Below are 25,188 nucleotides of genomic sequence, written 5' to 3'. Positions count from 1 at the left end.
GATTTGTTTTGCAGAATGGACACACTGAACTCGAATAAGTGTATTGAAAGGGGGCGTTCCGGACCTGTCAGTGAAAAAAACCCAAACAATTAGGTTTGATTGACAACACAGCCAGTCGCGCGTTCACGAGAATATACAACTTTGTGTATCGGGAGCGGCGTTACTACTACATTAGATCTGATTGTTTAAAAAGTACTTGTCCGCAACCGCATTGCAACTTAAATTAAAACGATTTATGACGGAATTATTACTGACTGTTGAGGTTGCAGTTTGACAAAACCTAGCCCGTTAACTGGTTAGCTAACCCGGCTAGTAACTGGTGATGCATGGACTTTGACTGGAAAGTGTAACCTAGCTAGCTAGCGAGCGAGGTTAGCTAGCAAGCTAACCAGCAGTACACAGCACAGACACCAAGCAGCGGTAGTCTGGCCACTCAGCTGTAGCAACAACTTAAGGAAGACCGTCCTTCCTCTGGAGACACAAGGCAATTCAAAAGGCAAGTATAAAAAGCCACATTACGCTAACCGTGAGTTTTGTGAGCGAGTTGTTGCAACTGTAAACTTAAGATGCAGTTATTTACCGAGTGCCGCTGAGCTGAAGAGGGTGGGTTAACGTTCACATTATTACAGTAATAAAGCGCAGCACAGTGGGGCGGTCTGTGGGAAGAAAACGGTGAAAATGTATTGAAAACGGCCAACTTGTTGAAGAATGTAGAAACCCGATCTTTAAGAGGAAGCATGCTGCTCGTCTGTATGCATTTTATCATACTGTATTTGCAGTGACAGCCTTGCATTGGTTGTAACATCCGCTTCCAATGTGCAAACGAAATCAGTGACTGTACGTGAGCGCTGAAGGCTTCAGCTTTCATGCTTTCTTAGGGCTGTAGGACGCTAAATAGCTGCCACTACTAATGTCATGCTGCCTAATTATGCTAATCGGTGTGATTTCTCTTTACAGAGCACAATGCATGGAGCGAGCCTTTCTGCTTATAGGAACCCGACAAATGCGTGTTCCGAGAGATGATATGGCAGGATTTTGTGCAAATGTTATAACGAGGCAATAGGCCAGGCAGGAAATTGGAAGAAAGCTGAAACATACGGCTTTGCTACCCAGCAGCTTGCCAAGCTAGTGTGTGTGTGTGTGTGTGTGTGTGTGTGCTAGAAGTGCCTATGGCGGAGTTTGGGGAGGACGACAGCTTGCCTCCATTGAATCCTGGGGATACAGCCGTGCCCAGCGACGAGGCAGCTGGCAAGACGCATTGCGAAGTGTCGGTCTTGAACGGGGACTGTGGGATATCAGCAAACATGGTCGGCTCGGGATCCCTCTCCGCACCTGGCAGCCAAGCCGGGCTCGAAGCCGCCAACACCTCCGTCGGATTGGATGCCAAATCTGGAATACCACGCAGGAGCAGCATTATCAAGGTAAACATTGAAGTTACAGCCCCTGTGTGTGTGTGCCATTCATTCTGGTGCCTTAGCCTGCACATCTTCACGCCACTGACAGTAACTTACCGTGCAAAATCTGCGCTCTAATTTCATTTGCCTCTTTAGTCTACATCGTTTGCCTTGGTTTTTCAGCGACCTCGCCTGTGTGAAGCATGAATAGTGTAAGTGAAATAGGTGGTTTTCACAATGCAGGCCAGTAATGGGATCACCAGAGCCATATCCTGTGTTTTGGCTTTTCATTTTCTTAGATTTGGCACAGCAGAGCTTGTTTCTTGATCTGGTCTTGAATATCAGCAATCTGGCAATGCTTTGATATGCTTATCATAGAGAGAAAATGGCTTGTGAGGCTAAAGCATGTTTCATATATTGATCCCTCTCTCACGTGCACATACACACAGATCAAGAAGACAGTTTACACAGACTGCAATACCACTACGAAGACGTTGAACACTCGAGTGTATGCCTAATATGAAGAATTGAGATGGCAGGACACCATTAAATAAAATATATTCTTCGTTGTGGTATTGCAGCCTACGTAAATAGTCTGCTGGAGAACACCACCACCACCACGTAAACTAATTAAGACGTTGAAGAGTTTGTGGTTTTGCGGTCTAAATCCTTCCTCACTGTCTGTCACATTTGCGAAAAGCAGTGAAGTAGCGTACACGGTGTTCAGAATTAAAGCAGCCTCATTGATTTTGCTGGGAAAAAAATGGAGGTGGCCTGGTGGTCAGAGGAAATCCTTAAGCAAGACACTGAGCTCCTACCTGCTCCAGGTGTTTGTCCTGGCTGTCCTGCAATCTGACCCCTCTGCTGAAATGCATACATGTATGTGTGTTTCAGAGGGCTATGCAATGAAACAATTATGCCTCTAATAATAATAGGGAGATTGAACTGTCATTGCTAAAAGATTAAAATTCCTCTCATTGTGTTTGTCATTATCAGAATGAGGCTTTGTCAGTTTGGTTTCCTCATCTGCTGTGTGTGTGTGTGTGTGTACATGTACGTGCATGTGTATGGAGGTTGGGGGTATTGCTCAAGGGATACCAAAGAAAATAAGGCGTGATTTCCTCACACTGCATTATACTATGTTGTAAGCTTCCAGGACGTTGCTTTAGCCAATGTCTGCAACTCTGTAATGTATGTCTTGCCTTTTGTTATTGTAGCTCTCCTAATTTTAGGCCTAAAGATGGTAAAATAACATGTTTTGAAGATGGAGGAAGGGATGTTACTGAACGAATTCATTATTTCTTCATGTTAACCACATAGTAAGCTTACAGAACATTATTATAGCATAGACCCAGAGCAAAATCCTGAAAGAAATGTGAGAAATGCATGCCTTTCATTTGTTATTGTTGCTGTCCCAATAGATGTTTTGTACATTTGTGCTTAAGAGATCAATGAATCAGTGGTCAGAGTTAGAAATTTAATATCCCCTGGGGCCACCCGTACTACAAATGTATTGACTCTTGGTAAAGTAAGGTATTGAGAAGGATTCACCAAAAGGCAATGTATGGTATGTTTAAATTAAAAATGATAGGTGGGAAAGATTGTGATTTCGAAGGCCTCATCATTTTGTGGCCACATACAAAATCGATACCATTATGAGGTCTATGATTTGAAATACGTTGGTGGGATTTCTCTGCTTCTGGTACATTCTCTGGCAGTGGACAGGGTTCAGCTGCTCACCTTTTCTCTGGCAGTTTTTACAGGCAACACATTCTTGGCACATTGAGGGTGTTGAACTTTGACGCGCTCTCTGCCTGGAGATTGATGGGGGTAATATTGACATTTCTGCCTTGTAAAGCTCCAAGTAATCTCTCACTACACAAGGACCTGTCTCAGTTCCCAGGACTGTGGAGTGCGATTTATTTCAGTGGGATGTCCACTCCTGTGAGCTACAGGCTCTGTCTCGTCTTAAAATGCAAAACTTATATTGAACTTGCGCAAAAATGATTTGAATAAGAGAAATGTCAGAATACATTTCAGACTCCTTTTTAAATGACATTCTGGATTCGACTGAAAACTTTCTGTCGGAGGAGAGAAAGAGAGAGGCCTGTTTAAATAACACGCTACTTCACCAAACCTCTCATTGCCACTGTATCGAGATTAATGCCCCCGTCTTGTGGAGCTGACTGGTCCGGAGGTTTCCACACGGTGGTCCAGTGCCAGTCAACAAATCATGCTGTTTGGCTCATTACCAGTGACCTAAATGCAATAAGAGCCATATCACGACAACACGATCAAAGTCCTCACCTCATGTAAAATCAGTACAATGCGCCACGGGTCCATATGCAATCACTTTGTGACATTTGCTCAGTCCCAAACACAGATGGGCAAACATCCAAATGAGTCATGGCATGGATGGTAAGGTCTGACAGGTTGGAGCCAGAATGAATGTCAGGTTAAGTTCCTCTTAGTGGCAGTGCGGTGTGTTGCAACTCTGTGGGCTTCTTTAAAGAGCCCGTTACCAGGGGTGGGGTTGATTTAGGAAGTGGATTTTCTTCAAAATTGAAATATTGAACACAAAATCATCCAAAATTCAAATGTTGAAAACCTTTTTGGCATGAGAACATTGTCATTTCAGAATGAATGCTCCATCATTAGCCAGTAAGGTACAGTTTCTGTTTTGTTTTGAATTGATTGAAATTGAAAGTGATTTGAACTACTCCCTGCACGATGCACTGTTACCCATAATACATACGCACTCTGTTAAAGTGCAGACATATTTAACACCCGCTCCTCTCCTCCACCACCCAACCACAGTAGCCTTGGCTGGCATGTCGGGCCCAATAAAGAGTGCAGCTTTTTTAATTTTTGAATTCAAATTTGTTTACTCCACAAGGTTGAATTTATATGAAAGATTTCAGCCGCCTGACGAGTAAGGGTTGTGGCTTTGCATGTAGACGCTTCCAAAATATGAATTCATTATCACTCATTTCATACTTCTCTTGTGTGAAGGCACTACTCAAGATTTCCCATCTGTAGGCCATAAATCAAATCAAATATGCAACAAGCCGTGCCCTCGTCTGCATGCCAATATTTTCTTGAAGGCAGTGTTTTTTTTTTTTTTGCTGGGAACTGTGACTGATCGAACGTTTGACTCAGAAGGTGTTTGTGAAAGGCTGGGCCAACACTAACAAGGTAGCCTGTTTCACACCGTCAGTCAGAGCTCTCAGTTCTCGTTAAACGGCTTCTCTGAATCTGAGGTGATGGGAGGATGTGGTCAGGACAACAAGGACCACATTCTCATTTTAACAGCTGTAGCACTCCAAACTTGACAATACCCTGACTTCTACTATAGTTGTTGTGGAAGGTGGGTGGTGGTGGTTGGTGGTTGGGAAGGGCGGTGGCAAAGGTAACGTCAAATCTAACCAACATGTTCAGACTTTTCTTCCAAAATGATGTGTACTGTTTGAAAAAGACACAGTACTTCTAAAAAGTGATTTCTAGCACAAAACTAGGATGAATTCTAATACTTCTAAAGGATAGTGGGAAACTGAAGTCCTTGGTTGACAAAATGATAACACCTTTACAGACTGTATCTTTATGTTTTACAGATATTGAATGATGGACTTAAGGTAACATTTTTTTACCCAAAAATGGAAACAATTTGGATTAGAGCGCTTCATGTGCTAAAATATCAACTGAGGTAGTTCAAATGCTGCATGAAATGTAGAGTAGCCTATGTTTAGGTTATGTAGCGGCCATGTGATACTAGAGCGCTTACCCATGGCTGGAATAATGGCTTAGGTGTTTACCGATCCATTTTAAATTCTGTCTACACCACTAAATTGTAACTGTATTGTCTGTGGGTGGCCGATTGCAGGAGAAATAATGAACCCATGGCTACATCTTTCATTCCCAGCTCCAGTCTTACCTCAAATCCTCTCTAACAAAGAGGGTCTTTCTATTGTTTGATAAATAACATTTTTTGCATTAATCTGTTGCAAAACAAACAAAAAAAACAAAAACCTCAGACTGGGACATAATCGTGTTAAGAGAGCGAACATTCAGCCAGGCCTAGTGACAATTCTGCCTAGATTCTTAGGCCGGTGGAACATGGCCAGGGTGTGATTTCTATCAACTTAAAATGTAATATATTTCATATATCAAATTTGGTTAGCTGGCTTTGCAGCCAGAGTATCTGTAAAAGGATAACGCAGTTTGCTCCTGTTTAGGTAACAGCACAGAACGGTAAAACACACAAAATATTGGGACCAGTTGCTCTTGCCTTGAAATAGAATAGTTAACTCTTGGACTTATCGTGAAGAGATTAAATGATGGGGAGAAGTAAACCTTGACACAACTGAAACACAATATTGGGGAGGTAGATGTAATATTTTGTACACTGTGTGTACATTAAACTGTTCTTTGCAACAGTTCCCCCTTTTTTAACCCAAGTATTGTAGAAATACAATGTTATGCTGTCCCTTACAGTGAAATGACAGTTTCAGTGTGTGTATCAAGCAATGCTCACGCATGTACTGTAATTTGTGCAGCACACTGTTAATACTAATGTAGTCATCAATGTTCACTATGTTATAAATAGTTGCAAAAACACTGGTGTGTCACCTCTGCAGTGTGATTAATCTTGGTAATTAATTACTGTTCTGTATGCTACAATACATTTGTCTCTGTGAGTAGCTCAACTGGAATGTGTGTGTGTGTCCAATCATTGCTCTTATTTCCATTTCCATTCCGTTTAGTAGGACCAACTGGGAAGTGATCGGTGCAGAGAAAGTGAATTGAGGGAATGTGAAGTGAAACACTTTCCCTCCCTCAACAACTAGTGTTAAGGTGTCCTTGAGCAAGGCACTTAACCTCGATCTGCTTGCTGTGGTGCTGAAACAGAACATGCATGCTTAGCAAGCCTCCCTTGGGTAAAAAGAGTGGTCTACTGCACATTGTCTTTTACTGAAGGAGGTGGTATCAGTCATAAGTTTTCCATTAAAAAAATGTTATGACACAAATCTTGCTGATACGGCCTACCAATGTCAGATTGATTATACATCATGTCACTCCGGCAGCTGCCACTTTAGCATTGTGACTGACCTCCCCACCATCACTTCTAAATCTGCCAAGCTCAGATTGTTTGTTTGACCCAAACCCAAGTTGTTCCTTTGCTCCTGAAAAGGACTTGCAGAATAAATCTTTCAGAAAGACAGCTTGCGTGCTTGAGTGACACCTAACTGCCCAAATAGTTGAGCTCCCTGGTCCAGATCCAAGGGCGTTAGACAGGGTTTTTGATTAAAGATCTAACATCACCATTCCTGATACTGCGACCCGTCTCAAATTGCTCATCGCGGCTGTATTTGTTCCACATGACTTGCTGCTGCACTCAATTGCTTACCTGAAGCATTACTTATTCATTCGTCATCTCAGATGTCACTCATTTACAGGACTGGGGACTTAGTCAAGTGCTGCTGGGCTCAGCCAGTTGTTTCAAGAGTAGCTCGAATGGCTTGGCAGTGATCACAGTTCTGACACATTAATAGGCGAGGTAGTTCTACGCCCTTTCCATGGCTTGCCTTAATAAGCTTTTATATTTCTATGCATTACGATCACTTCATTTAATATTTTGCTGCAATTGGCAATGAAGGCAATCACCCTAAATACTCTCACACTGTCTAGGGATGGGTCATAAAAACACAATTCATTTGTTTGCAAGGATCAGTGTTGGCTTTTTTATAATTTGGCCGTTAACATTTTTGAAAATACTGAGATACAGAATTACATTTTTTTTTAACTAACTATGTAGTTCTCAAGTCGAATAAGAGCTGTGGCTTCTGGCGTCATTTAAAAAAAAACCTCCACGCTCACTGTTGTGCCGTTTTGTACCAACGTGATCTCCATAAAAAGTCGTGAAATGAGCACGAACACTGAAACGCAGATTTACGTGCTGTCGACACGAATTATGTGAAAATCACGTTCCCCCACCACAATTTCTACAAGTGAGGAAGCTTGACCTAGCCAAATTAGCATGACAACATTTGTGCCAGCTCCTCGCTAACTGTGAGAAATTGGAGAGCATCTCTGCCCTCATTGCCGACATGAGATATGCAGCCGATCGGTTGTGTAGAGAGCGGAAAGTGATGTGATTCTTTTTGTCCATAATCTGCTTTAGCCTTTTGAAATTTTCGGCACACACGAATATTCGTTTAGACTACGCACTTAATAGTCAACCATGAGAAAATGGACGTGTGCACATCCATAACACTGTCCACAATCAGCATCCTACTCATCGCAGTTTGAACAGTATTTCTAGATGACATCACAAACTACAGTCTACGTAGCTCTAGCTTTGGGAGGAACTTCTTAACACAACATATAATATAGTGTATGCCATTTTGTGGGCACTTTTATCCATAGCATTTTATAAGTGCATACTTATATGGTGTTGATGCAACAACAGAGTAAGTTTAAATCCCTTGGTTCACAAACATTACAAGCAACTAATAGTAAGGAGTGCAAGGGCCCGGTTATGTGTATGTGGCTTTTAACTTAATGGATAATTTGATTTATCAATTTTCCTTGTAATTTTAATTATCATGCTTTTCACATGTAACACAGGAGTTAATGATATCATCTTTGATTTTTATAGGATTTATATTTTTCTTATATGATTTACTGATGATTTTCTTATGGATTTCTCTGACTGTGTGTTTACTGCAAGGTTGGGGTCAATCCATCCATCCATTTCCATCAATTGAAAATGTCAATAGAACATGCAGTTCAGCAGCTAATGATACAGCAGCCATTCTCAATTATTTCTTCAGAGGCTGGGCTGTCTGCTCCTGCTGAAAGAGTTTCAGTATTTGAATCCTGGATAAAATCCACTTTGTGTATTGATTTAATTGAAAGTGAATTCATCCTGTATCTGGTGTCCACTGGGCCTCAAAACTGTCCTGTGTTTGTGTTCGACCTTGGATAAATCAGCCAGGCTGTTTTTGCAATACTATCGATGTCGGCTGTCGAAATCTTACGGAATCTCCAGCAAATACACAGCGTTCATTTTCCTCGAGCAGTGCAGGGCGCCGCAGCGTTTTGAAGCCCGACAGCGGGTTGAAACCGTCTCATCATGGATGTCTTATCAGTTGCTGAGCTGTGCTGACGCCGTTCACTCTCCCTGTTATTGATCCGAACTGTGACATAACAGCTTTGCTTGATCATTCCGCGGTTGAGGTCTGCTCTGAATTTAAATAAGATACAGTATTTTTTGCAATTGCAGTATGGACTTGACACGAACAGTGCATAAATGCTTTGAAGTCTGACCTAATTGAACAATGAGGTTGTGTACACTATGCTCCACAGCTGTTACATCACAGTTCCCATTAATAAATGAGTGAACTGCATCCCTACAGGTTATGGTTGTCTGAGCTCAGTTTGATCAACTTACAGTTTCCCCGACTGTTTTAATGTGGTTACAGTATGGTCTTGTACAGTTGTAAGATGCTTTGCAGTCTGACCTAATTGTAAGTTGTCGTAGTATGCATTGTTCCCCTCTGTGCGCCATAACTGTTACGTAACAGTTGACATTAATAAATGAGACATAATTGTATCCATGCAGGTTATCTGGCCCCATAAAGACCAGCTGCAACACTGCTCAAACAGTGCACTGCAAAACAAATGGCTGTTTTAACAAGTAATTTCATCTCACGTCACTTCTTATCTTATTTACTTTAGAACAGGTGAAAAAAAAAATGGCAATGGGTTGAGGTAATTTATCTCGTTTTAAGACCATTCAGCTTGATTCCACAATTTTCTTCAAACAGGCGGCATTATCATGGATGACAAAATTAATGAAAGTGATACGGTTTTTGAGTAGAATGCCTTGAAATGAGAATGTTTGAAAAAAAAAAAAAAACTCTTCAAAAAAAAGTTAGATTACATTCAAACAACTGACACAACCTCACCCAAGAAAAATAGTTTCAAGATTGATTATTTCAGTACAAAAAACCTCTTACACTGTTGGATATCATCAATTTATGATGTTCATTGCATTCCAGGAGCTATTTTGTGATGAAGGATTGTAATTAATTTTTTTTGGTCTACCCACTTTCCCTCAACCTGCCTCCTCTACTCAAAAAGAGGCTTAGGTGGTGTGTCAGCGCGGCCAGTCTGGCTTTGTCATTGCAACTTATTACCCATACCTCTTCTATTCAAGTTTAGGCTTTCTTTAGCTTTTTAAATCCAATTTTATTCATTTTTCCATGGCTAAGAGAACCATAACAGACACACAAGTCTGTCACTATTAATTCATCACTTAGGCTAATTTGTGTGGCTGGGATCTCTGATTTGATTCCATGAAAGATGATTGCCATTGCAATCATATGTCACTATACTATGATATAAGAGCTATGATAAATGAGATGTGTACAGATTTTTTTTTTTCCTAAAATAGTTGATATTTTTTTTCCTTTATTCTTTTAACTTAGTTGGGAAACGATGATTGCATAATAAAAATTGTTCAGCTGGGTAATTAGGCCGTACAATAAATGAACCAATTCCTCAGCTGTGTAACTAGAACATAATAAAAATACTGAGATGTGGGATGTTCATGGAGCGATGCCAAGTGACTTTCCTCAAGACTTTCCTAGTTGCCGTTGTATGGTGCCATGGGCGTTGTTGTGTGGCAGTTTGGTCAGTGTATTTTCAACATTCAACATACACAAGAGAGTCTACCGTTACAAACGTTAACTGGACACTTCTAACATTGCCTTGGCTTTTCGCCGTTATTCACCACTTGTTTCTTCACAGTTTGAAAGAAATCAAAAATTGTACGCCTCTCATTTTCCATAACGCAACTTTGCTATACTCTGCTCAGTTCACTTTGGCTCACTCAACCTGCCACCTGTCGCTCCAACCGGCTTCCTCTCCTGTTACTACAGACAGAACGACATGCACCCTGCGTGGGTGGAAAAGTTAATTACGTAGCAATCCACTCTTGTGTCCCTCTTAAATAGGGTTTTATTTAAATGCAATTTCCGAGCTACTTCACTTCACTTTTAAATATTTTCCTGAGGCAGCTCAAATTTACATTTAGGTGGCCTGCCCAAGATTTTGCAATGCAAGGGAAAAGCTGACTTCTACTTCAGTTAGTGATTTTTCTACATTTCCAAGAATGACTCTTGACAACCCCCAGAAAACGGGGCGTGAGTTTGTTACATTCAGCTGTGGGTTAGATGTGTAGGTGGAGAGAGCGATAGCGATACATATAGCAGAGTTTTTCCAGTCTAGGAAAAAGTGAGGCGCGACCCTTACTCAAAACACAACACGTCTTGTGGCTGCATTGCATTCTGGTCTATTGAGGTTACTGTCGGTGTCTCTCTGCCTCTTCTATGAAGGATTTCTCACTGTATGATTGTTGAACGTCGCCGTCGGTGAAAAATAGTCAAGAAAGAAGACCTTGCTCTTTGATTCTGAGGGACTGACACCATAACTGTTTACTGTTGATGTTTTAGGTGGCTGGAAAATTTTCTATCACACTCCCATTGTAGCTGCACTAGAAATATCTTCACATGGTGTCACATTGTCTACGTTTAGCCTGTTGTCAGCAGGAATAATATAAAAACAAAAAATTCACCAAACACAAAATGGACCCAGAAATGCAAGGTGCATCACCAATAGCTGTTTTTTTTTTTAACAGTGGTGAAGTGCTTTTAGGGTGGATTTTTCCTTTTAATAATGAATTGCTTAACAGTGGCCCTGGCATTTTTTGCAGTGTAATGCCTGAGGAGACCAGTTCACCATAGTAGCTCTCCTATTCTTGTCTCCTTCCATCTGAAATAGTCTTAGGCCAATCTCACTGATTGGGAAATGATGTGCTCGCTGTGAAATGAGAAATACAGCTGGTAATGCTTCAAAATGTCAGTGTGCTCGCCTTGCTGGTTGACATTTTCTCAAGGTCCCGTTAAATATTTAATCCACAGTAGCCGTAAAAATGTTTGAGTGAACCTGTTGTAGTAGGTTACAAGGTCAGGGTTAAGGCTGGCCTGCAAGGCAAATACACGACTGGTACACAGTGTTAGTGCAGGGACTCCACTGCTTTTCTGTGTCAGGGACTAATGAGGATCTTTTCTGTCAGTGTTGTATTTCAGTGGCAGCCTACTGGTTGCCACTTGTAATATTCATCTCTTCCCCCCACAAGGCTTTGGACTACTTACTGTATGTTGAATCGCTTTTTTTCTTTTCCCTATTCAACTGAAGTTCTCAGAATTTCCTTTTTCTGAAACCTTCCATATATGCTGAAAATAGACACAACTCATTGTGTGTGTGTGTGTGTGTGTGTGTGTGTGTGCATGCCTGCGTGTGTGCGCGCGCATAGAGAGGATAGTTGTGTAATTCCATTGATTACCCATGTCTGCCCTCATAGCGGCACGAAAAGGTCAGCCTTTGTTGTCAGAGAAGGGGATCTATATGCCACTTAGGATTAGGACATAGCCTGCAACTTAATAAAACGTCAACAGTGTGTTTAATTACATGTTAATGCTGCTGAATTAACAAATTAATTTATTCCTGGGGTGTAGATTGGCTCGATCAATATTTGAGAACACGAACAGCTCTCTCCCGAAGCCCGGAGCCAGAGAACTAAGAGCTGAAGATGTAAAATCTGGAACTGCTCCATAGAGAACGGTTTAGGAAAGATGGTTGGGAAAAAAAGTAACTGTGAGAGCACCCAAGGGGGATTTTCTGTGCATAAGGGCACATATTCTGTTTCAGAGCTGAAAATACAGGATCGAGTCTGAATTCTGTGAGTTTCTGGCTTCTGGAGAGAGTTATTCATGTTCACGCATCGGACTGTCCTAGACCATAACACATGAATTCTTAAATCGAGCTGTGTTCCGCTTTAACTTATCGTGTTGCACATACTTGTCACTTATGCTTATACCCCCAGCAGTGTTATGCAATGGAGTATTTGTCCCTAGGAGGTCAGACAATCAAGTGACTGAAGACTACCAAGCTTTTGATGCAGCTGTGCCTCTGTGAAGTTGCTAAGCTCTTCCACATGAGTGGAGCTATCATTGAATGCTCATTATACAGAGGGTAGTACTTTTCAACTGTGCTGATAAAGCCCTGGAGGTACGACTAGCCTTGCATTATTGGTTGCTATACCAACCCCAGTGGTAATTAGGAAGCTACTTAATAGTCCGTTTTGTCCTGTTTTATATTGTACTACGTAAAAACAAAACGAAAAAACCCCAAAACGCTTCTGTCAGTACACATGCCTTGGTAACCGTGTTATATTACCCACGGTTCACTTTGTGTACGGCTTGTTATCATCATCACTCAGGTCATACTCTGTCCTGCTGGAGGAGAGGCTCATTGGGGATTGACTGGAGTTAAATCAATCTGGATTTGGGTTTGGGCTGCTGTATTGACGTGCTAATGCAGCAGCAGCAGCCGCTCTCCCCTGTCTGCTTGCCAGTGTTCTGGAGCATGGCTTACTGGTTAATTAAACCCCACTTGGCCGACACTGTCTCCCAGTGTCTCTTTCCAGTCTGTGGTCAACATAGGCCTGGTATTTGTTCAGGTACCCAGTCAAGATGTGTGCTGCCTTACAATTATACAGAAAAAATAGCCAAGAAAGTGATGTTATTTTCGTGTTGTGTGTGCTGTATTGTTTTATTTGTCTTTTTGTTAGTTAACACAGCCCAGCACAACGACACACAACGGGTGTTTCTAAATTCTGTTGCTAAAGCTCCAACGCTGTGTGACCATATGACATCTATATGTAGGTTAGGTACAGCCAAATGTATTTATGAGTTCTGTTAGGTACATGTTGAAATGGAATGATTATAAGGCTTGCAGAAATTATCTTGTGTTTTCATCTATATTGGTATTTTTCATTACATAATTTGAAAATGGATGCCTTTTTATGGGGAAACATTTAAAAATACAAATGAAAAGTTGCTCCCTAAAGAGAGGATCTTTAGTTTAGGCCTTTGGTGTCCAGCATGATGCCATCATGGATGTCCAGAAGAGAATTGGCTGCATGCAAATAATGTCTAAATATATAACAACCGGGCTAGAAAGAGAGATAGGTCTACCTGAAAAAGATTGTTGTGCTGTGGGTGATCAATACAGTAACGTTAAGTAAATTTTGGTTACTGTGACACAGGAAATTGTCTTGTCTTTAGCCCCTAGCCCCTTTGGTACTAGTAACTACTCCAATGCACTACAAATTGTATCATGGAAAGCACCAGCTCAATTAATCTAAACAGACCGTGTTTTTGGTTTTCTTGGCTAGCTAACTAGCCAGCAGGCTAATTTAGTAAAGCAAATCATGTTAATGTTAATATGTGATTTCTAGCCACTACCAACGCTAGCTTCTTCTTGTTACTTTAGCTAATGTGCAAATCAGATGTGTTAACAACAGGACAGATCAGATGTATCAGTGGCCGAATGATCGGTTCCCAGTCAAAAACAGTGCAGAAATGAACCATGTCTATTCAATTCTATTGAGACGGCCAAGACTTAACGCAATCAGCTGTTCACAGCTATTGTTGCACAAGAGGGTGTGTTACATCATCCAAATGCCCTCTATAATATATACAGTGATAAGATGACAACAAGCGAATGTAACCTGTGCAAAAGATATTATAATAATATTAAAGATAAAGAATGGAAAAACACTTTCCAGTCACCAAAACAATATAAAGTCAACAACTGAGAGGATACAGCAGTTTACTCATCGAAATAATGGAATGGGTCTTTAATGGAAGACCACAATATTCCACAAACAAGGGTTTGCATGCTAATTTCTTTTGTTTCAGGCATTGATATAGCTTTGGAAGTGTAGCCTACTCCCTGGGTAGTCACCTTGTTCACACTTCATTTGACCAACAATTGATATTATATGGTACAGAGCGACAGCAGCTGGGCCTTTGCCAGGTTTAGGCTCCACTGGGGTTTGACAGAGCAGTGCAGCTGGAGAACAAAAAGTCTTGTGTTCCAAGCTGTGCTCCGTATGCTAATTTTAATCAAACAACAAACTCTTTGCTGGAAAATGATTATTGGTTTAGAATATTGAATGTTGAATGGATATCTGTTGAGTGATATGTACAGTCGACTGTCCATAGTACGTCCAGCTGTTTGTGAGGTCCTGTTGTCCCTCTGTCTTTGGACTGAAATAATTTTGATTACAATTATTTCAAAGTATCATGCCTGTTCAGATCTATTCAAATGAATATGTCTAAATAGTCTACACCGAATTTATCAAACAATCATATGACAAAGGTAGGGCTGGACGATATGGTTGAAATCAATATCACGATAATCATAAGGATTTTTTTCGATATCGATATATATGACGATATGGCTCACATAAGCGAAATCACGTTAAATAATCAAATTAATGTTCATATCATGTTCATATCATTCGGTTCAATCATATTGAACCGAATGGTACTGTTTGGTGTGATGTCAAACTAAACTGATATTTTCACATAATATTCCTACCATACTTCATTTTGTCTGAGTTTCTTGTTCTCATCAGTTTAGACAGCAGAATTCTGCGTCTCGATATCCCAAAATCACCATATCATCACAATATAATCCCACTGAAAGACGATAAACGATAATATTGAATTATCGTCCAGCCCTAGACAAAGGACTAAGATGACCTTATGGTCAGAGAAGATTCAGTCATGCAAAAAATGACTTAATTCTCTATTTTGGAATAATGCAATCAGATTGGATGTTAGTAATTGAATAATTTAGTGAAGCAAACTGTTCATTCATGAGTGTCACGCTTGTAATGGATACCAAACAGTGTGGGACATTAACATGAGCCACCCAGGCAAATATGCTGATACATTTTTTTTTTTTTTTGTATCTTATATCAACATCTCTACTATTTTCAACTACAGCTTACGTCCTAGATAAAATAAATTACTTCAATATTGCCAATACATCAAATATTATCTGAGTATTAATTGTGGAAGCTAAAATTTATGATATAGAATTATACACGATTAAACATGCAGCTCTATCATTCATTCCCAACTATTTATTAATAGCTTAGATATGGGAACCTTCTCATGCCAAATGTTTTTTATATTTGAATTCTGAGGAAATTCCACTCCTTGAATTGATAGTACGTTGATTGAAAGTGAACTGAAGCCAATCCTGGTGTGTATCCTAAGAGTTGCTATATGTTACAGCGTAATTCTGGAGATGCTCGCCATTGGGATGTAGGTAGAATGCTTTGGACCAGAGAGTAATGGGTCCCCTGTGACGTCCTCACTTGTGCAGACAGTCTATAACTGCTCATTGAGCCAGAAAAAAGGGGGATTCGGTCCATTAGGGGATTCAGATTCCTATGGGATCTGTTAGCACTTGGATAGAGTTTGTCTCACTCAATTGCTCTCTCTCTCTCTCTCTCTTTCTGTCTCGCTTTCTCCTTGTCTCTTTCTGTCTCTGCATCCCCCCCCCCCCCCCCCCCCCTTTCTCTCTTTCTCATACACACACACAAGCATATATTGAAGTGGTATGCGGAGACATAAAAGTAATTTCCCCTGTCAGGGAGAGCCTGATGGGATTAGCTTTGTTATTATCTCTTTATTATGAAACACCATAGCAAGAACTGATATTACCCCTTTTATGTTGTACTGACTCGCCTTCAAAGTTTACTGTGGGTTTTCTCTGAGCATAACTACAAGAAAATCTAGAGAAAATCTACTCATTAATGGATAATGAGCACTTTTAAATCACAATTATCCCAAAATCTTCTCGTCTTACCACAAGCATTAAAGTCACAATGAAATGAAAAATGGCTTTTTCAACATGTTGGCTGATTTTCAAATCATAATGTACTTCTGTCTAACAGTAAATGCCAAAAGTTGCAACATTTTCAGTGGTTACTACTATACATTGGAGTACCAGTAGGCATACATCGAAATTCCAACCAATAATACCATCACAGATTTTTGAAACCTGCAACTACACAGCTTTCAAAGTGGCAACATGGTACAGCGTTTTAGGTGTTTAAGATGTTGCAAAAGATTATAATATACTGCATCTTTGGGGATTTGATAGGGTTGTTGATTGTTGATCAATACCACTGATTCAACAATTAGGCTACTTCACCAGGTGCTGAGATTTCTGGCTTTCAAAACTCACTTCCCAGCCCATACTCTGTTTTGGAACAAAAACTTCCTGCCCATTGAAATTTCAAGACACTCCCACTCAAGCTGTGCCAGAGACCTGTCGATGTTGCAAGTCCTTGGTCACCAGTAGAGGTCAATAAAATTCAGAGATTACTTAATGCCCTCTTAACAAGCAACCAATCCCGCTTTTGAGTAAGCACAGCCAGCTGTGGTTTCTAAGAATTATCAAGCCTTTAATTGGGTCTGTGTTTTCTGTAATTACTTGGGACATGTGAGGTCTTCCCACTCCAAAGCTTGTTTTGGTGATACGCTTTTGCCTGGCTAGCAACATCTTCATCATGGGATGTTTGGGAGATACGGTTAATTGTTGAACTTTAAGAGAGAGACAGAGATTAACTGTGATGATTAATGCTATTAGTGTCTACAAGAATAATTTGTACCCTCAAAAAAATAAAAACTACAACCAGACAATCTGCTGATGGGGATCTTTCCTTTCAAGTGCCAGTCGTGGCCTAATAAAATCATATTTTTTGCTAAAGAAAACACTCTGGTCTGTCTCAAGAGCCAGAAAAGGGGCTGTTGCATAAGGATGTAAAAAATAGTCTTCTCAGGAAATAACACCAGAGCTAAGACAGAGACAGAGGCGTGCGGTATTGTTTTCTGGCTTCGGTAGATGAAGCAAGGGGAAATCCTGACTGGGATACCTGGCATGGCAGCCGTGGCCCTACAGCAGGAACCAGACACACACCACCAGCAAGCAACGACCGCACCTCAAGGTCAACATGAATGAAAACACTGATTCCAGGCGAAGTCCACATACTTGCCCAGATCATAAGGATTATCTGCAGTCATGCATTTGGGTTTTAAGCTCCTCTATAACCTAATGAACTCAACTTACGCAGCAGACTGTGTCAAGGAATGGTGTTATATTATGTACATTTTTCTTGACTTGTTCTTGTCCCTGGTGCATGGAGATTTATATGATTCCTCCTGCTTGTTCCTGCATGGTGACAGATGAAGTGTTGAGGAGCTTAGATTAGCAAGTCCGCTTCCCCATTGATTACACCAGTAATTCTCACAGTGGGGTCAGTGGCCCCCCGAGGGGTCATTTAGGGGGTTGCAGGGCGTCCCCAGCAAAATGAGGAATACCAGTAGTTTAATTTCACAGGGGGTTGCACCTATCAATTGGCCACCAATAATAATCGACTGATAGACGTTCTAAATTGGTCATTGGTGATCGCATCATTCACACCGATCACATTATAGGCCTATATTTGTTATTTATGCTCATGTGCCATTGGACAGTAAGTGAATGTGGGCTTTTATTTTTTAAATGCAGACCAGGCTCATCAGTTCTTAAAGTGGCCTTGTTGTTTAATTTCAGAATTGCCGGGAACAAGGTGCAGAGAGAGACTTGATCCGTTCCTTTCACTCCTTTCTGAAGTGTTGAGTGTTTAGTTATTATATTAATTCCAACTGTTTCCAGCTAAACATTGACAGCTTCCATATATTCTTTTTTGACATTGTGCTATGAATTTCATAGCCTAGCCTCTATGATTCTAAACAGTGAAATGTATTGCACACGCCAACATGTAATAATTATGTGTGGATAAAAAGATGATTTATTTACACATGCGTAGGCCAACAAGGTCATGCAGCTATAAGAACAAGCCATTAAATGGAATGCCATATTGAAACTTTACTGTTTGTACTCGCTGTGCACTTTTATTTGATGTGCCATTGTTGTAGAAAATCCAGGTAAAACGCAGCATTTTGGTAAGCGGACTGGTGATCAGCTGATCTCACTGTTACTAAAATGGCTGTTGCAATTGTCCCTGAAAAATCTGATTGGTGCATCACTAAATTTCACTATAACTTAATTTATGACAAATTATCACAATTAGATAATGTATAAATATGACTATTTTAATTACAGGATTCACTATCAAACTGTTGTCTCCCCGCACACAGTGTAGACAGTTGTACGATTGAATACCTATATCAACAACAACAAAATCTTCCCATATGGGGGGCCCTGGGACAAACTTTTACCCAATGGGGGTCTGTAGTCTAATCTTTTTATTTGGGTGTCTGTGACATGAAAAAGTGCAATCCAGAGAGGGTGAATATTAGATCAACATGGCAAGAATCCTCTCACCAGAAGTGACATGTTTGCAGGGGGAGATTCAGAATCAAGTCACTTTTTAAGACCCTGGCTATGTACACTATGTAATGGCAATGTTGTGAAACAGTTGTGCATCTGTCATGTTCTTCTCTTAGTAGCTATTTTAAAGATTTTTCCAGGAAATTGGAAGGTTTGTAGGTTTATAAAAATGGATTTCTCAAGATGACAAAGATGTGCTTTGGGCTCTAGCAAGTGCTCAGTCAAGAAACAGATTTTCAGAACAACTAAGACATGTCCTTTTTACAGTCAGTCGAGTGTAGTTTATGATCTGTTGGCAATGTACTACTAAAATACTCACAGCTCATTTCTCTGTATGACTGGCTGTTTGCTCAAATGGCTTTAGTGAAGTGTTATGCAATGCTTAGGCACCACAATGTACTGATAGGTTCAGTTACCCGTCTTAGTAGTTACATTGGATGCAAAGCTTTATCATGCGGAATAAGAACCCTGTCTACTTTCTAGTGCGTCACTCTGTGTATTTGTTTTAAAGAGAATATCTCTTGCACTGTCCTACACATTTTGACCCCGTCTTGTGTGTTTGCAGACAAATAACAGGCAGGCTGTGCTAGTCATTGCATGTGTCTCCAGTTTTAGGAGGGGCAGGAAGTCACTGACTTGATCGTTTGCCAGGATACTATTTCTCTTATTGTTTTTCACAAGGAGTAGAAGAGGTACTGTACTGTGCTGTAGGGAATGTCCATAGGCTACTTCTTAAGAAAACTGTTTGTAGTGTTGTAGTTGACCAATTTTGCATTTCTTTCTTAGACTGAGTCAGTTTGTATCAAATATTTTGTGACCTTAGAAGGCTTTTCTTCAGGCTGTGCTTCCTGCATTAGGGTTTAACATCATTTTAGCATTAGTTACAGCAATTTAACAAGTGTGATAGACATGTATACTGGTGATAACAATGCAAAACTATCTGTCCTATTGTGGTATTTACTTGATACTAGTTTTAAGTTCAGAAATCAGTTTAGCTAGATAGGTTACACCACAAAAAAGGAAGTTTATTACCTCCTGACCCGAAGAGCATTAACTTTTGATGGACTTTGCTCTCCAACCTTGGCACATCGATGTTCATGAGCACTGGTTCTTGTGCACATCCAAGCATGATCACATGATACGCTTTGAGAGGTTTTGAACATTGCAGGCCCATCTTAATCTCCTAAGGATAATTAAGATCAAAGACTTTCCCTTGAGTGAAAACACAAGTAATTCTCCTTGGCTAGGCTACATCAAAAAGTTGCCAAAATGATGTAAGCAACAGTACCCAATGTGCGTAAAGCATTAGCATTATTAAGCTACCATATAATAACCTAAAAGCCTTGGGTTTGACTGGTGCTAAACTTGAGAATTATTATCCGAAAAACATGTCATCAAAGTTTGAGTAAACCAAAATATAGGATAGAGTCCTTGTGCTGGAGGAACCTGCTGCAATGGAAAGGCACAGGGTTCATGGAAAATGTCAGAAATGTGGCCGCTGTAGACGACTACATGTGTGTGGGCGATACTCTCCTGAGGGAGATTCAGCGTTGTTCATCCATAATACACAGTGACAGGTACCTTAAGTCAACCAACACAGTGGCTGTTGGCGCTCTGCACGGTAAATGTTCTCAGGAAATAGAGGGGGAACCAGGAAGGACAAAATGCGCAAACAATATATCAGAGCAGGCAGCCGCCATTGTTCTGCACATCAAGGGATGTTGTTGTGTTGTACTGTAAGGTATGGCTCAACTTTACCTTGATCTTTTTATTTTGACAACTTGTAGGCAGAATATTTAATTTTCATCCCTTTTATTAAAGACATTTGTCTGACAAAATGTCAAAGCTGAAGGGCAACAATAGGGATGCCGCAAGTGTTCAGGATTTCCTCAGTTTGTGAGATTGGGTGTTAAAGTTTTCAACAGCTTTGAAAGGTTTGGGTCTGTCTGAGTAGGATCTATTTAAAACAAAAGCCTATACAAACAAGTTTGAAGATGTGGTGGCCAACTGAGAGGCTCATTGATCAGACTTTGGTTTTATTTAGGCCATTCCTAAATCTGATTAATTTGGGATGCAAGTGTGAAAAACAAACTACAGTAAACACCAGGAACACAGAAAGCATCTTTTCATCATTGTTTAAAACACATGAAAGTAGTGAGCCAAAGAATCCAGACTGCCCACGTTCTTCTTATTTAGATGCCATGCTTTGCCTCCATTCATCAATATGAATGTGATGTAATCCCTGGACTATGCTTTGCCTGGGCCAAAGGTTTAAGTGCATGTACTTCACCGAAATGGTGTAATTATTTTCTTAATTGAGCCAAGTATGGACTTATGCATTTCTCCCCTGGGCTCTGAGAGGTTGTGATGAAAAGGAAACACTGATGTGCCTCTAATAAAGGCCAGAAAACACCAGTAACAGATGAAGAAGAATATGAGTGAATTAGCAAGCAGCCAGTCCAGTGGTTCTAAGGCATACTATTTACTTCATCTTCATTTATAGAGAATGAATTAAAGAAATGGGCCTATTTCTTGAAGCTGTCGTCCTATCTCTTTATTGTGTTTTATTACATGAAGTCACCTAATCAAAAGTGTGACTAACCCTTCTTTTGGAGATTAAAAATGTGACTATTCCTGCTTTTGGAGATTAAAAAAAAATGTGGAAAAAAACGAATTTGCTTTGGTGGTAAAATCATTGCACCTCACTCAGAGTTAAATTGTGTGCTTGCTTCTCTTTCTGTAAAATGTAGTTACATTGTTTATGATTTATAAGATGAGCACATTAATTACTTCAGAGCATAAAAAATTCAGTTTGTGGCTCAGTCCCCCCTACATCGAAACATGTTCAAACAACCGGAGAAACACACTCTGCCTTTTCAGGCTCTTATTAATTTGCTTGTTTAGAGATGAGAAAGAAATACTTGAAATCTCTTTGTTTTGTTTTTTTTTATTTAATTGATTCTCACCAATATATGAATAAAGTGTTTTTCATTAATTATTTAGTATTTATGTTGGAATATTTATATTTACACATTTTTCTTCTAATCTTCTGCAGGATGGCTCAAGACAGCGTAAAGAGAGGAAGAAGACAGTGTCATTCAGCAGCATGCCCACAGAGAAGAAAATTAGCAGTGCAAGCGACTGCATCAGTGCAATGGTGGACGGCTCAGAGCTGAAGAAGGTCCGTTCCAACTCGCGAATTTACCACCGCTACTTTCTCCTTGATGCCGACATGCAATCTCTGAGATGGGAGCCCTCAAAGAAGGAGTCAGAGAAAGCCAAAATTGACGTCAAATCCATCAAGGAGGTTCGGACGGGGAAGAATACAGACATGTTTAGAACTAATGGAACCTATGATCAGATATCTGAGGACTGTGCTTTCTCAATCATCTATGGGGAGAACTATGAGTCCCTGGACTTGGTGGCAAACACTGCAGATGTGGCCAACATATGGGTTACAGGGCTGAGGTACCTCATATCCTATGGGAAACATACCTTGAATATGATAGAGAGCAGTCAGAACAACATGCGTTCATCTTGGCTGGGTGAACTTTTTGATGAGGCGGACATTAACAACAGCAAACAGATAAGCATATGTGCTGCTGTGCAGCTAGTCAAAAAGCTAAACCCAGGACTTAAAAATGTTAAAATAGAGCTGAAGTTCAAGGAGTTTCACAAAGCTAAAGACAAAGTAGGTTCTGATGTGACAAAGGAGGAGTTCATTGAGGTCTTTCATGATCTTTGCACCAGACCGGAAATTTATTTCCTCCTTGTTCAGTTCTCCAGTAACAAAGAATTTCTGGATACCAAGGACTTAATGATATTTCTGGAGGCAGAGCAGGGTATGGCACAAGTAAGTGAAGACACCAGCTTAGAGGTCATTCAGAGTTACGAACCCTCTAAGGAGGGCCAGCTCAAGGGCTGGCTTTCTCTTGACGGGTTCACCAATTACCTTATGTCACCAGAGTGCCATATATTTGACCCTGAGCAAAAAACAGCGTGCCAAGACATGAACCAGCCCTTGTCCCACTATTACATCAATGCATCACACAACACGTACCTGATAGAGGATCAGTTTAGAGGTCCCTCTGACATCACAGGTTATATCCGTGCCCTCAAGATGGGCTGCCGCAGTGTAGAGCTAGATGTGTGGGATGGGCCTGATAACGAACCTGTCATTTACACTGGTCACACGATGACCTCACAGATAGTTTTTCGTAGCGTCATTGACATCATTAACAAGTATGCCTTTGTTGCATCTGAGTTTCCGCTTATACTGTGTTTGGAAAACCATTGCTCCTTAAAGCAGCAGAGAGTCATGTTTCAGCATCTGAAAAAGATCCTTGGGGATAAGATCTACCTAGATATTCCCAAACCTGAGGATTGCTACCTCCCCTCTCCCTCTGAACTGAAGGGAAAGATCTTGCTGAAGGGTAAGAAACTGAGCACGAACTGCACTGGTTCAGAGGGTGAGGTGACAGACGAGGATGAGGGTGCAGAGATGTCTCAAAGGATGAGCATCGAGTCTGCGGAGCAACAAACTGTTGCACCCAAGAAATTCCAGCTGTCTAAGGACCTCTCTGACCTGGTGACCTTGTGTAAATCTGTGGAGTTCAAAGACTTCCCAACGTCTTTTCAGAACCAGAAGCACTGGGAGCTCTGCTCTTTCAATGAGGTCTTTGCCAGTCGCTGTGCCAGTGACTTCCCAGGTGACTTTGTAAACTACAACAAGAAGTTCCTAGCACGAGTCTACCCTAGCCCCATGCGGATTGACTCCAGCAACATGAATCCGCAAGATTTCTGGAAATGCGGTTGCCAGATAGTGGCAATGAACTACCAGACCCCTGGCCTGATGATGGATTTAAACATTGGCTGGTTCCGTCAGAATGGGAACTGTGGCTATGTGCTGCGTCCGGCGATCATGAGGGAGCATGTTTCGTATTTCAGTGCCAACACTAAAGATTCAGTGCCTGGTGTGTCCCCACAGCTCTTACACATCAAGATAATCAGTGGACAGAACTTTCCCAAACCCAAAGGCTCAGGTGCCAAAGGCGACGTAGTAGACCCTTATGTGTACGTGGAAATCCACGGCATCCCTGCCGACTGTGCTGAACAAAGGACTAAAACGGTCAACCAGAATGGGGACAACCCTCTGTTTGATGAAAGCTTTGAGTTTCAGATAAACCTCCCTGAGCTGGCCATGGTGCGCTTTGTGGTGCTAGACGATGACTACATTGGTGATGAGTTTATTGGCCAATATACAATCCCTTTTGAGTGTCTCCAACCGGGATTCCGCCATATACCACTACAGTCTCTAACAGGAGAGGTTCTGCCACACACATGGTTGTTTGTTCATGTGGCCATAACCAATCGAAGAGGAGGTGGCAAACCACACAAACGAGGACTGTCAGTGCGAAAGGGCAAGAGGAGTAGAGAGTATGCCACCATGCGAGTCCTAGTGATCAAGGCTCTGGATGATGTCTTCAAGATGGCCATGCTGCCACTCAGGGAGGCAACAGACCTCAGAGAAAACATGCAGGTAAGAAATTTAAAATGATGAACTCTGCTATTAAGCTATATGCTAATTTGATATGCCAATATGCTCAACTTCTAATGTGTGTACCATTGAGCCGTCAATGATGGATATGATGTGTGAACTCATCTATTTTTTCCATCTCCCAGCATGGGAATATTTTTCTCTCAAAGGACAGTCTGAAGAAAATTGACCCCCAAGTCAAGCAGAGATCATAACCAGATTTACTGTAAAGACTGTTGAGCATCTGAGAAGAAAGGCCCCTTTTTGGCACGAGAAAAACAAAGCCACCAGGCTTGATTGAATCAGTTTTGATCTAATCCTAATGTGCTGTGCAACAGTCATGACAGATTCGGGGAGACTTCAAAGCTCAGAGCCAGTCTGGTGAGATCCCTGTTTGAACAGTAAAGCCAGGCGATTCATATTCAGAGGTCCAGGTAGCACAGGGGCCCCACGGGTCCTTGAAATCCTTGAAGGTTTGTGAATTTGAGAAAAAAAAAATCAAGGCCTTGAAAGTTTTTGAAAATAGACATAAATAGACATGGGTCATTGAAAGTGCTTCAATTTAAATATTTTCTGCAAGAATAGAAATTGAAGTTCAAAAGACCACATAGTCTGCCATCACTGTAACATAGCACAGTTGAGAAGTGTTCACACATTCAAGCCTCTCTCTCTTTTTAATTGTTGTCTGTGAGCTTCTGTAAAGCCTGCTCGTTCTCATTATAAAAATTCTCAGTGTTGTAACAGTAATTAACCTTGATCCGTGTCTCAAACTATGCCGTGTTGGGTCCTTGAATTTTAGGGAATTGGGCCTGGAAAGTCCTTGAAATGTCCTTGAATTTGATGTTTAAGAAGGTGTGGAAACCCTGGTAGCAGGTCATGAGCATACGTTTAATATTTAATGTGGAAAAAGTAATGATGCAGCACTTATGGCCT

At 40.9% G+C, this 25,188-nt stretch overlaps 1 protein-coding gene across 1 annotated transcript in view; it reads left to right on the top strand.

Annotated features, from left to right (window-relative positions):
- The first annotated feature begins 304 nt into the window (after positions 1 to 304).
- The window catches only part of plcl2 (phospholipase C like 2), a 44,342-nt gene continuing 19,458 nt past the window's right edge, over positions 305 to 25,188 (top strand). The window contains exons 1-2 of the mRNA XM_078287354.1: positions 305 to 1,421; positions 21,775 to 24,258. Of these exons, the coding sequence (XP_078143480.1) occupies positions 1,170 to 1,421; positions 21,775 to 24,258 (2,736 nt within the window). The 5' untranslated portion in view covers positions 305 to 1,169. The remainder of the gene's footprint in view (positions 1,422 to 21,774; positions 24,259 to 25,188) is intronic.

The sequence above is a fragment of the Centroberyx gerrardi genome, chromosome 12, assembly GCF_048128805.1.
Source record: "Centroberyx gerrardi isolate f3 chromosome 12, fCenGer3.hap1.cur.20231027, whole genome shotgun sequence".
Lineage (NCBI taxonomy): Eukaryota > Metazoa > Chordata > Actinopteri > Beryciformes > Berycidae > Centroberyx > Centroberyx gerrardi.
This window is presented reverse-complemented; position numbering and strand designations above follow the sequence as displayed.